General features: G+C 42.9%; 1 protein-coding gene across 1 annotated transcript in view; it reads right to left on the bottom strand.

Moving 5' to 3' along the window:
• Positions 1-13,814, bottom strand: part of LOC138638757 (cytochrome P450 2C31-like) — a 48,614-nt gene that overhangs the window by 22,345 nt on the left and 12,455 nt on the right. The window contains exons 2-4 of the mRNA XM_069728317.1: positions 8,498-8,674; positions 5,017-5,158; positions 4,686-4,870 (exon numbers count right to left, since the gene is read on the bottom strand). Of these exons, the coding sequence (XP_069584418.1) occupies positions 4,686-4,870; positions 5,017-5,158; positions 8,498-8,674 (504 nt within the window). The remainder of the gene's footprint in view (positions 1-4,685; positions 4,871-5,016; positions 5,159-8,497; positions 8,675-13,814) is intronic.

Here is a 13,814-nt window from a genome sequence, read left to right as displayed (position 1 = left end):
TATCACATGCCCCATGCTATCACTTTTATGCCATAGCTCAAGAAATGGCAATCATAGAGAGCATTCTCTACTAGAAACATCATTGTACGAGCCAGAAATGGACCAATGGCTTTTGCACTGGTGGAGTTGAGATGTCCATGTATGTACCTTATAAGGTTTTCATATTATATCTCTTTTTTATGCAAACAAACCTATTCATCCTAGCAAAAAAAGTACTATCGTTCCGATTCATCAAAGCACTTATACCAGAATACCGGCATCAATTTGAAAAGTCTCAAACTTTTTGTGCAATGAGAAGTTACGCATAAATGTAGCGACTTTTGCCTTTTTAATTCTAGTATCACCTGGGTGGGACAGGTGCTTTATGGGGAGTGACGTCACAGCTGGTCTAATCCATGATGAACTGTGGCATTTCTTACTACCGAGGTAACATTCGTGACTAGGGTTGAGCGACCTTTACTTTTATAGGATCGGGTCGGGTTTCACGAAACCCGACTTTTTCAAAAGTCGGGTCGAGTGAAATCGGCCGATCGTATAAAAAAGTCAGGGACGGGGTCGGCCGAAACCTGAAACCCAATGCAGAGCATTGGGTTTCCATGGTTCCCAGGGTCTGAAGGAGTGGAAACTCTCCTTCAGGCCCTGCGATCCATATTTTAGTGTAAAATAAAGAATTAAAATAAAAAATATCGCAATACTTACCCTCTGACGCACCCTGGTACTAACCGGGAACCTTCCTTACTTAGAATCAGCCTTCTAGGACCTTGCGGTGACGTCGCGGCTTGTGATTGGCCGCGCGGCCGCCCATGTGACCGCTCGCGCGACCAATCACAAGCCGCGACGTCACCGCGTCGTCACCGAAGGTCCTGGAAGGGCTGATTCTTAGGAAGGAAGGCTGCCGGAAAGAATCAGGGCGCGTCCGAGGGTGAGTATATTAATATTAGGTATATACTCACCCTCGGATGCGCCCTGCTTCTTTCCGGCAGCCTTCCTTCCTAAGAATCAGCCCTTCCAGGACCTTCGGTGACGTCGCGGTGACGTCGCGGCTTGTGATTAGTCGCGCGAGCGGTCACATGGGCGGCCGCGCGGCCAATCACAAGCCGCGATGTCACCGCGACGTCACCGCAAGGTCCTGAAAGGCTGATTCTAAGGAAGGAAGGATCCCGGTTAGTACCAGGGCGCGTCAGAGGGTAAGTATTGCGATATTTTTTATTTTAATTCTTTATTTTACACTTAAATCTGAATTCCGATACCAATTCCCGATATCTTAAACATATCGGGAATCGGTATCGGAATTCCGATTCTAGATTCAAAAGATCGCCGACTTCATGGCCGACCCCACACAGGGGTCGGGTCGGGTTTCATGAAACCCGACCTTGCCAAAAGTCAGCGACTTTTGAAAAATTTCGACCCGTTTCGCTCAACCCTATTCGTGATGCATGCCACTCTTCAGACACTCCTTGTTTCCTTGGGAGGCGCGCATCTCCTAAAGAATAGCTCCCATAAACTTGTTTTTCTCTAAATCTTTGTATGTGTGTATGCAGTTTGGAATAAGTGTCTTAACAGACACACCAATCACCATCTGCTCCGATATTCAACGATGTGAAAGTGACTTTTACAATGTAAACCTATGACGCATTAGAATAAGTATAGGAGAGAGATGTTTGGGAGCGGTCAACCCAATCCAAATACAACCAAATGAGGCTGAGTCCAATCTGAACCACAGGTGGGTGCCGGCTAGTGAGCGCTACCTTGTAGGAAAACTGGAGAGGAATGGATCCATCACACCAACACCATTTATAAAAATTCAGACATACTTTATTCCACCATATCAAGCCATGGTTAAAAATAAAAAGAACACCTGATGCATTTCCAGGGCATTAAAGGCGCCCTTAGTCATAGGATAATGACCGGAAAAATAAATAGAAAAAAGCAACCAATCAGCAACAAGTTACTGATTACATTAATATGCACAAGCTGTTACTTGTGCATATTAATGTAATCATTAACTTGTTGCTGATTGGTTGCTTTTTTTCTATTTAATTTTTCCGGTCATTTTGTCAGCGATATCCTATAACTGAGTGTGCTTTTAACGCGCCGGAAATGCGTCAGGTCTTCTCTATGTTTTTTAACCATGGCTTGTTATTCTGGACTAAAGAACCGTATATACTCGAGTATAAGCCGACCCGAGTATAAGCCGACCCCCCTAATTTTGCCACAAAAAACTGGGAAAACTTATTGACTCGAGTATAAGCCTAGGGTGGAAATGTAGCATTTACCGGTGAATTTCAAAAATAAAAATAGATCATTATTTCCCCATAGCTGTGCCATATAGTGCTCTGCACCGTTCATATTGCCCCATAGATGCTGCACAGATGCCCCATATAGTGCTGTGTGCCGTTCATACTGCCCCATAGATGCTGCACAGATGCCCCATATAGTGCTGTGTGCCGTTCATACTGCCCCCATATAGTGCTGTGTGCCGTTCATACTGCCCCCATAGATGCTGCACAGATGCCCCATATAGTGCTGTGTGCCGTTCATACTGCCCCCATATAGTGCTGTGTGCCGTTCATACTGCCCCCATATAGTGCTGTGTGCCGTTCATACTGCCCCCATATAGTGCTGTGTGCCGTTCATACTGCCCCCATAGATGCTGCACAGATGCCCCATATAGTGCTGTGTGCCGTTCATACTGCCCCCATATAGTGCTGTGTGCCGTTCATACTGCCCCCATATAGTGCTGTGTGCCGTTCATACTGCCCCATAGATGCTGCACAGATGCCTCATATAGTGCTGTGTGCCGTTCATACTGCCCCATATAGTGCTGTGTGCCGTTCATACTGCCCCCATATAGTGCTGTGTGCCGTTCATACTGCCCCATATAGTGCTGTGTGCCGTTCATACTGCCCCCATATAGTGCTGTGTGCCGTTCATACTGCCCCATAGATGCTGCACATATATCTGTGCCATGGCCGCTGCTGCTGCTGCAATAAAAAAAAAAAACCACATACTCACCTCCCTTGATTGCAGCTCCCAGCGTCCGGTCCCGGCGCCTCCATCTTCCCGGCGTCTCTGCTCTGACTGATCAGGCAGAGGGCGCCGCGCACACTATATGCGTCATCGCGCCCTCTGCCTGAACAGTCAGAGCGCAGACGCCGGGAAGATGGAGGCGCCGGAAAGATGGAGCGACGCCCGGCGGCTGGAACGCGGACAGGTGAATATAACATACTTACCTAGTCCCAGCGATCCTCGAGCTGTCCCTGCCTTCCTCCCCGTCTTCTGTGCTGCAGCATCTTCCTGTCAGCGGTCACCGGCACCGCTGATTAGAGAAATGAATAGGCGGCTCCGCCCCTATGGGAGGTGGAGCCGCTTATTCATATCTCTAATGAGCGGTCCCACGTGACCGCTGAAGAGGGGAAGACGCTGCAGCACAGAAGACGGGGAGGAAGGCAGGGACAGCGCGAGGATCGCTGGGACTAGGTAAGTATACCTCAGCGCCCTCTCCCCCTCACCCGCAAACCCCACCACTACCGTGACTCGAGTATAAGCCGAGGGGGGCACTTTCAGCCCAAAAATTTGGGCTGAAAATCTCGGCTTATACTCGAGTATATACGGTACGTTTGAATTTTTATAAACAGCGTTGGTGTGCCGGATCCATTCCTCTCCACTTTTCCTTAGAATGAGTATGGAGAGAGCCGGAGAGTTGGAAGAGGAGATTTTGATTGTAACATACCCCCTAATGAAGACCAATCTTGATGAATCGGGGCTTATAAATTTAGAAAAAAGGTCTCCTGTTCTCCAGAAACTGAGCGGAGATACACATTTAGACACAGGTCACAGTATGTATGATTAGTGAAGTTTCTGAAAGTGAATTAAAAAAACAAAAAACAAAAAAACAACCCCAACAGACTTTTCTTTCTAATCTTCAAACAGAAATTTTTCAATTGATATCTGATTGGTGCAAGTCTGGCTTACAGCGGCACTAAACAATAGGGTGGCACTAAAAAAAAAAAAAGTGCAGTGTCCCATTCAAAGAAAAGTAATTGATCTGCTGTGTACAGTACCAGGCACAGTTACATCATTTTGTATCTAAGGGGTAACATTTCTCCTTGTTTAGAGTGATATACCTGACATGCCTTGGTAAGGAGACTTTAAGGCCATGCAGTACTTCACTGGGAAATGAAATATGCAAATTGCCTCTTCAGAGAGGAAGAGGACAAACTCTTGTGCAAATCTACTAGAAGTGGCAATCCCACAAGTCAACCCTATAACGAGCCTTGACATACGACTTAGAATAAAAGCCAAAACAGAATCTCAATTTGTAGACACAGCGTTTCCATGCGCTGCTTATAAGCCTCCTTACTATGGCATGTCAGTCTCCACAAGAAGAAACATTACCCAGAAGATCCCAGTTAGAGGCCTCTCATACAGTCAAATCAGATCTCATGCTTTGCACTGATGAGGGGCAACACCCCAAAACTCAGTGTCTGCAAATTGATACACTGATTTGGCTTTTATCCTAAGTCGTGTGACAAGGCTCGTTGATGGATCGATGACTTTTAGGATCTCTACGTCCAATAGGTGGCTCTAAAGTTCAAGTCATCTTCCTCTCGGAAGAGGCAAATTGCATAACCTTTTGCATGGCAAGGTTGACAGGTACACAATTAAGGGGTTGAGGTGATTACCTTTGGAATGAAAAAGCCTCTGAACGTTACATCTTGAGACGCGACATGTGGCACTGTAGTCGGTGCGATATCCCCAAAGCGTTGAATTTCATGGACAACAGCATCCGTGTACGGCATTTGTTTCCTGTGCTCCATCTGAACTTGAGCCGACCCGATCACTTTATCAATTTCATTATGAATTTTTTCTGCAAGCGCAGAGATGTTTATTAATTAATAGGCAAAAGAATAAAAGGGATCAGCTTCAATGCTCTAATAGGGCATGTGGAAGAGGGGAGTCACCATCAGACATCCCCTATAGCTGTTTGTTGGTTTTAATTGCTTAATAACTTACCTTGTACTTCTGGATATTTTATCATTAATAGAAGAGCCCATCTCAATGTGGTTGCCGTGGTCTCCATTCCAGCACCAAACAGATCTGCCACGAGCACAGTCAGGTTCTCATTGTGGTAATACTGACTGGATTCTTGCTTTCCCTATGAAAAATACAATATATATGAAGAACGTTCTAATGTCGTTCAGTGAAAAGAATAAGGTCAAAGCCAAGGACATGAACCGGAACATATGTTGGTATAAGTGCAATGTTTGGTGTATGTTCACATTGCGGTCATTTAACAAAGCAGAAGAAAAAAAACCAAGGTGAGCATATACCCTGTAGCAAGTAATTATATAAATAGCAATAGCACATAGCAACATATAATAACATGGGGTACTTAGCTGACACTATTTTCATCAAAAAAGTGTAAAAGCCATCCCATCATGTCAAGATGTACCCAATCAAAATGGTCGGTATTAAAACCTCACCTTGTGTCAGCCAACCTCAATATAGATGGCGGCAGAGCAGGACCCAGGCCCGACTGTGCAACCACCTGCCCAATGGGTAGACCTTGTCACAATGGAATGCATATACTATTACTATTTATTTACTTACTTACTGCAAGGTATTTGCTCATTTTGCTTTGACCTTAGGTTTTGTCTGTTAGGTAGCCACAGTGTGAATGTGCATCTACACTTTGCTCATTTCTTTTGTTTTGCTGTAGTTTCTTGAACTTTCTACAAACAGGGGTGTTTCTCCCCTTTGAGGTAGTCAATTAGTCTACAAAGCTTCCCACAGGCAGGTGTCTGCACAGAAAGGCCTGGGACCTCCTCTGCCCCATCTATTTTGAGGTCTGCTGATAGAGAAGTTCAATACTAGAGATAGGGCTGTCCAAATTAGGGTACACCTTTTTTGGTGGGATACACCTTTTCCCGGTGGGATGACGCATTTTTGATCAAAATGGTGTTAACCAAGTACCCATTTTATTTACATGAACTATTACTATTTAACTTACTTACTACTGGGTATATTGTTTTTAGCTTAGATTTTGCCAAACTATAAGATCAAACATGTTAAAATTGAACATTCTGATCCTATTTCTCTTTAACATTTGCCATTGGGGGGAACATTGGGAGGCTCCAAAACACATTAGATAATCTGGCCATTCCTCAGAAATTGGAGGGTTTAACCATTATTTATCTAATGTACATTGGTAAGTTTGGTTGCACACCCATTCAATTTCCTTTTATCTCCCATAGAATCAAAGGAACAGGCATGTTAAAATCCAACATGCCCAAATCTTCATGTCTCCAATATCACTCATGAAGACACATTAGATAATTGTTTCACCTGTTGGTCTTGGAAATAACTGTGATTTATAAAATGCTTATAGACACTGTCACGCTGCTGCTATGCAGGTAGATGCAGCTCTACCTGATGGCAAAAGAGTGGAGGGAGGACTGCACACAACAGGAGCAGACCTGCAGCGCAGCAGCAAGGCTACCACCAGGTGGCAGCAGAATAGTAAAACAAGTCGGGTCGACATTAGTCTGTAGTGCAGTACCAAAGGAAAGCACAGAGTCAGAAACAAGCCAAATGGGTCAAAACCAGTCAGGAGCAAATATGCCAAAGACAAGAAACAAGACAGCAGGTCAGAATCCAAGCCAGGTCAGGTACCAGTGAATCTAAACACAAATGGGGAACAGAGAGTCAAGACGGGAAGAAGGGAATAAACAGACACGGGAAAAGACAGCAAAGCAGAAGGACGAATCATGGTACGCAAAGTCAGCTGCATACGCCGTAGGCAGAAACTTTAACTGACACTGCCTGCAGGATGCAGCGAAGCTAAATAGCAAACCTGAACCCGAATGAGGAAGAGCAAAGTTAACCCTTGACGTGATCAGCCCGGGAAAAGGGCAAACAGGACTCAAAACCTGTACTTGATCATGACAGGCACCTTTGCTCCAGATCTTCCTGACAGAATCTTGTCTTCCATGGCAAAAAAGCATCAGATATTGAAATCCAACCTGTCCAGTTCTTCACTTCACTGACATCTGCCTCCCGAGGACACTTAAACACATTTAATAATTGTCAGATCTCTTGAACTTGGAGGGTGCAGCTGTGATACATAAAATACTTATAGGCACCTCTATCAGCAGTCCTTCCTTGCAGCAGCTTATTCATATTATTTATGTTTTTTAACTCACTTAGGCTGGTTTCACATTAGCGTTTACCTGATCTGCGTCGGGCTGTAGACTTCCTCCGTGAAGCCCTGCCCTCGGCCGCACCTCCACCGCTAGCTCCGCCTACTTCTGCATGCGGCCTGCATACCTATCTTTAACATTAAGTACACAGGTCGTGCGGCTGTATGCGGATCCTTCCACATGCGTCGTTTTTTTTTACGTCAAAACGACGCATGCGGAAAGATCCGCATACAGCTGCATGACCTGCGTACCTAATGTTAAAGATAGGTAGACAGGCCGCACGCAGAAGTAGGCGGAGGTAGCGGCGGAGGTGCGGCCGAGGGCGGGGCTTCACGGAGGAAGTCCGCAGCCCGAAGCAGATCTGGTAAACGCTAGTGTGAAACTAGCCTTATAGAACACTATACCTTTCCAGAAAACTTTACAGACATTGGCATCACTGTCCCCATTGGGGCTCAGAATCTAAATTTAATTGACCAGAAGAAAGGACCAGAGATACTAAAATGCACAATACCTGTTCTTTGTTTCTTCCAACATTTGCCTTTGGAAAACTTCTTACACATGAGATAATAAGCTGATTTCACAAAAATGTTCAGGTTCAGATGATATTTATCTAATACCCAATAACCTCTAGCAGAACTATAAGTATAATTACATTATGGTACTGTGACGCTGAGTCACTTCTCACGGACAAGCCTTGAGTAAGGATAGTGAAGGAGTGAGGTCCAAAGCCAGGAGGGTATGTCAAACAGAGGCAAGAGATAAAGACAAAGTCAGGTGAAAGTCCGAAGTCAAAATATCAGGAGGATAGTGGATCAGAGCAAAGGGGTTAAACAGATGGAGGGTCGGAAAGAGGTCCAAGGTTAGTCAGCTAAAGATCATCCAGGAAAAACACTAGGCACAGAGAAAACCAACCACACTTAGGCAAAGCTACAGCTGGTAGAGGTCTGAGACTGACAGCCCAGCTAAGTAGCTGGGCAATCACCTGGGACAGGTAACACCTGAGAACAGCCCAGCACCTCCCAGTCTCAGATTAGTCAGCCAAGATGTCAAACCAAACACTGACAACTTTTTACACCCCTGCACTAGACTGGACAACTGAGCTGTCAGTAACTGCATCCTAGATATACTGTGGAATCATGGCCGGCAGCACATGATGGTCCAGTTGAGTGAGGTCCACTTGTAAGACCACTGCCTAGTTACGTATCTCAAGCATCTACCAAACTATAAGTATCTAATTATCTGTAAAATGACCATGAATTCTAAATATTTATCTAAAAATCAGTGAAACCTCTTACCTCTTGTTGTTTTGCTAAGAAGGCATCAACAAGGTTCCTCTGGTCATTTACATCCAGTTCTTTCTTATGTTTTGTGAATGTCATTCTAATAATACTTTGAAGCTCTTTAAAGTTTTCAAAAATTGTGTTGTGAGCTCCTGGTAGAATGTCCATTAGGGATGGAAAACTATTGTACAACTAAATAAATAAAATATTTTTCTTAACATTGAATCCATTGAATGTGATAAATTAATATATTTAGCATAAATTATAGAATATGCAAAATACTTTGACACATGAACATTGGTTCGATACTTGACAATTTCTGAGAGTTTAAAAAATGATTAAAATTGTTCACAATTAATTTAAAATAAAATGAATACAAAGTAGCTCTTCTTACAGAAGGAAGACAATTATTGTGCATAATAAACTCTCTCAAGGTCTCAAGCAGCATTGTAATAAAGAATTAGTCCAAGATGATCTCGCAAGTAGAATCAATACCCCTTGAGATCAAATAATTAAAAAAAATCATTTGTAATTAACTGTATTTATAATTAATAACAATCATGCTTTATTTTACACCAGGAAAACAGTAGTTTTACTTTTAGGCCACATTTACACATTCAGTATTTGTAAGTCAAAATCAGGATTGGAACAATGAAAGGAAAAGTATAATAGAAACACATGCACCACTTCTGCATTTTCACCCACTCTTGGTTACAAGTACCGAAGTGAAATACTGATCAATTACTGAATGTGTGAACATGGCCTTAGCAATAGTGATGGGAGAGCCCGTGGATGATCGGGTCTGGCAGGTTCTGCCAAACTTTTAAAAAGAGTTTGGTTCGGGTGCCAGAGCGGTACCCGAATCCAGACTCGGACACCATTCAAATAAATGGGGGCCCAAACACCCTGCCATCAGTGTGACAGCACGGGAGACCCCAGGACTGATCGGTGGTAACCTTACACATTAACACCTGTCAGAATGCTGTGGTTTCCACACTGGTAAACAGATGACCATGTGGAAGCCCGCCCAGCATCTGTGACCAGTGGTAAAAGCTACTACTCTCATCAGCGTATGTTTGCTCTTGTTGATAGGAGTGAGAGCAGGCAACGCTGATGGGAGTATTGCTGTCAGTATGATATAGTGCAGTCAGTGCATGTATTTTACTGTACAATGTATTTTTTGAATAAATTAAAAAATATTAAGTCCCCCATAATATTCATAACCAGCTGAGGAGAAGCCGACAGCTAGGGGCTGATGCAAAAATTTTGGTAATGGGCCAATTCCCGTAAAGGATCCAAGGCCATTACTATTAGCTGTCTGTGTAGGCTTTACTCGTTATTATAGGGGGAATCCTGCTTAAAAATGATGTGTCCCTCTATATTCAATAACCAGCAAAGGTCAAACAGACAGCTGAAGGCTGATAATAAAGGAAAGGCCCAGAGATATTGGCCCCCTCCAAGACTAACAACATCAGCTCTCAGCCACCACTGAAATAGGGCATCCATAAGGCACGCCAAATCTGGTGCTTAGCCTTGCTCTTCCCACTTGAACTGGTTTGGGGGCAAGTGGTGTAATATTTGTGAGGTTGATGTCAGCTTTGCAATGTCAGCTGACATCAACCCCAGGGGTTAGTGATAGAGAGGCATCTATAAAACACCCTAATTACTAACCCCTTAATCATATTGTAATAAAGATACAGAATAAAGTCCTTTAATTGAAATAAAAACAGACTCATTTATGTGAAAAAAACACTCCCCACCCTTTTTCACCTAATACTGTAAAATAAAAAAAATAATAAAACACCATACTCTTCACGTGTCTGATGATAATCCATATGTTCCTACTGAAACTCTGCTACATGTGAATTGCAGGGCTTAACGATGGCATGATGCGACTGCTCATCAGTGAGTCCAGAATATGCTGAGCTGAGCGTGGGAATGCGGCTGTGTGTAACTGGCGTAATCCAAATGACATCAGCCCTGATCACATGTAGTAAAGTTCTCACGCTCAGCTCAGTGCATCCTGGATTCACGTTTGAGCAGTCACTTCATGCTATTGCACTGCCATGCAATCCATCTGGATTTTTTTGTCAGACAGATGAGGAATATGGTGTTATATTACTGTATTTTTATATTTTACAGTAATAGTTGAAAGAGGGTGGGGAGTGTTAATTTCAAATAAAGGGGTCTGTTTTTATTTCAATTACAGGACTTTATTCTGTCTGTCTTTATTTAATTTTTACTTTGGGATTAGTAATGGGGGCATTTTGTAGACTTCTCTCCATTTCTAACCTCCGGACTTGATATCAGGTGACATAAAACAGATGCCATCAATCCCAAACCTATTACTCCGCCTCCCACCACACTAGGTCAAGTGGGAAGAGGCGGTCAAAGTGCCAGAATTGGCACATCTACAGTTATAGATGCACCTTTTCTGGGACTGATGTAGGCTATTATCTTTAGGCTGGGGAGAGTCAATATCCATGGCCGCTTCCCAGCCTCAGGATACCAGCCCTAAGCTGTAGCTTGGCTGGTTGTCAAAAAATGGAGAGGATCCCCTGTATTTTTTTAATTATTTAATTACATAATTATCAAAATTAGAGGAGTCCCACATGTTTTTTTTTAATCAGACATTTTCACCTGCTCTGGGACCACGCCTTTTCTTTTTTTACATAGTGTGAACCGGCTAATCACAGCCATGCCAATACTTGCATTGGCTGTGATTGAGCCTGAAGTGTCCACACCGGCAAAGTTTGTTGCCTGTCAACAAACTTAGATCCGGTGGCCAAACCCAAACAGTAGCACGGACCTCCTGGAGAAGTCTGTGTTCAGCATCCATGATTGGAACCAGTTGTTCAGTAGAGACTCCAAACTTTACCGTTCGGATTTGCCCATCCCTACTTAAAAACAGTCTGCAAAAAGAAAAAAGAAAATTGGAACTTGAAATCCAAATCAAAATTTAACTTCTTGTAATTTTTACAATAAACTTTAGATATTTGGATAATATAATTCTGAAAATGTTCAAAGTGAAAATGTTTACTTTTCTGGCAAAAAAGATAATAAAAGGAGGTTTAGCGGAGTAAATGTGTAGTAAACCTATAGAGAGGGCGCCGGAGGTAAATGCTCCGCCATCACAAATATCATAGAAACCCAAAAAGAAATGGACACTCGAGCTAAAAAAATAGCAATTTTATTGAGAGAACTATATCAAAAGTACATAAATAATACACATAGAAACTAGAATAAATGGATGCAATGAAAAAACAGAAAGGAGACACTAGTGCCACACACGGACGTAATACTAAACTGAAGAGCAGGAAAATCAATTGTACTCCTACCACGGGTGTATATATATCTACATATAAGTAGCATACATCATAGATAGAACAGTGCAAAATGCGTATAAAAAATTATTATTATGATTGTATTAAATAACCGGGCAGATGGTAACAGTAATCACAAACCAGAAGCTCTCAGATACTGAACAAGTGCAGGGAGATACTGAGTACAAGTCAAAGTACAAATAAAGTGCCTAGTGCAGACTTAGTATGGCAAGGTACCCCATATAGCGCGAAACGGCTGCAGGTTGGTACTTCTCTTGTGTGCCCCTCTTCACTGCTATGTAGGCATTAGTCTGGTTCTACCCATCTACGTATAGGAGATTTTCCCTTTATATTTGTACTCATGTGTTGATGGTAGCATAGCTATATGGGGTACCTTGCCATACTAAGTCTGCACTAGGCACTTTATTTGTACTTTGACTTGTACTCAGTATCTCCCTGCACTTGTTCAGTATCTGAGAGCTTCTGGTTTGTGATTACTGTTACCATCTGCCCGGTTATTTAATACAATCATAATAATAATATTTTATACGCATTTTGCACTGTTCTATCTATGATGTATGCTACTTATATGTAGATATATATACACCCGTGGTAGGAGTACAATTGATTTTCCTACTCTTCAGTTTACTATTACGTCCGTGTGTGGCACTAGTGTCTCCTTTCTGTTTTTTCATTGCATCCATTTATTCTAGTTTCTATGTGTATTATTTATGTACTTTTAATATAGTTCTCTCAATAAAATTGTTATTTTTTTAGCTCGAGTGTCCATTTCTTTTTGGGTTTCTTTTAGTGGAGTAAATGACTGATTCTTCTTACTAAAGAGAGCAGCTGAGTAAAAGCAATTCTCCACCGGAGAGATAGTGTGTAAACTAGCTCTCATGCAGATCGTATAAGCTAATGTCCGACCCTTAGGTCTTAACCCTGGTCATGTTGTAAGGCTTGCTAAAGGTTCGAACATAGACTTATAGGGTGGAGACCTTACTTATATGATACTTTGCAAAATATTATTTTTTGCTTCTAGATAAATATATTTGAAGTAACCACAACGCTTTGCAACCCTTTATAAATCTAAATATTTATGATTAACATTCATTAACATATTGCCATCATTTAAAGTAGTTTTTCTGGACTACAGGTTAGATCATAAATATTAGATTGATAGGGGTGGAATTGATCAGTAGATTGAGGGGTCAAAATGCTCTAGTTAACTTGTTATTGCAATTGCTCCAGTTCAATTCCATTCAGGCGAATAGGACCAAGCTGGGGGACCAGATTCTGCCACTATCAAACGTTTAGTGTTATAACTGGAGTTCCCTGGTCTTTTTAGGCAGCTGATCGGCCTTATTGCTGAGAGACTTAACCACTTAATCTGATATTGATGGTCTGTCCTAAGGAGCAATTTCGCAGTCCCAGATTATCTCTTGAAATTTTACATAAGCAATGAAATTTGGACTTACCCGGACCCACGGGCTTCCTAGGAGTCTTATGTTCTCATTAACCAAACTCATTGTTAGGGGTTGAGTTCCTGCCTCTGCACAGGGGGAATCTCGGGCCATCTCCGCTGCGGTCTCCCATTCTTCTCCTGCCGCAGTGGAGCCTGCTCAGCGGAGACGTCGATCCCAGCGTCTCGCTCACTCTGACTCTGTGCTAAGAGTTACTGCTGCGTTTCCTGCTTCTCCCATTGAAGTCAGTGCTGGGCAGCAGCGAGCGGACGCTTCTGGGGCTAAGTCCTGCTTTTCACATTCTGAGCATGCCCTGAGTAAGATCTCTCAGTGGAGATCGAGGGTCACATGATCAGATACTGCAGCTAAGGTCCTTGTAGCTGCTAGGACTAAATCCTGCTTTGCACTCTGAGCATGCCCAGGGCGAGATCTCTCAGTGGAGATCCAGGGTCACATGCTCAGGTGCTGCAGCACTCCATTGGTCCTTCTTTGTAAGGTCCTAAACATGCTGCAACTATTTAAGGCTCGCATGGCCGCACGGCCATG

Source organism: Ranitomeya imitator, chromosome 5, assembly GCF_032444005.1.
Source record: "Ranitomeya imitator isolate aRanImi1 chromosome 5, aRanImi1.pri, whole genome shotgun sequence".
In the NCBI taxonomy this organism is placed as follows: Eukaryota; Metazoa; Chordata; class Amphibia; order Anura; family Dendrobatidae; genus Ranitomeya; species Ranitomeya imitator.
The sequence above is the reverse complement of the archived record's forward strand: the minus strand, read 5'-3'. Positions and strand labels throughout refer to the sequence as shown.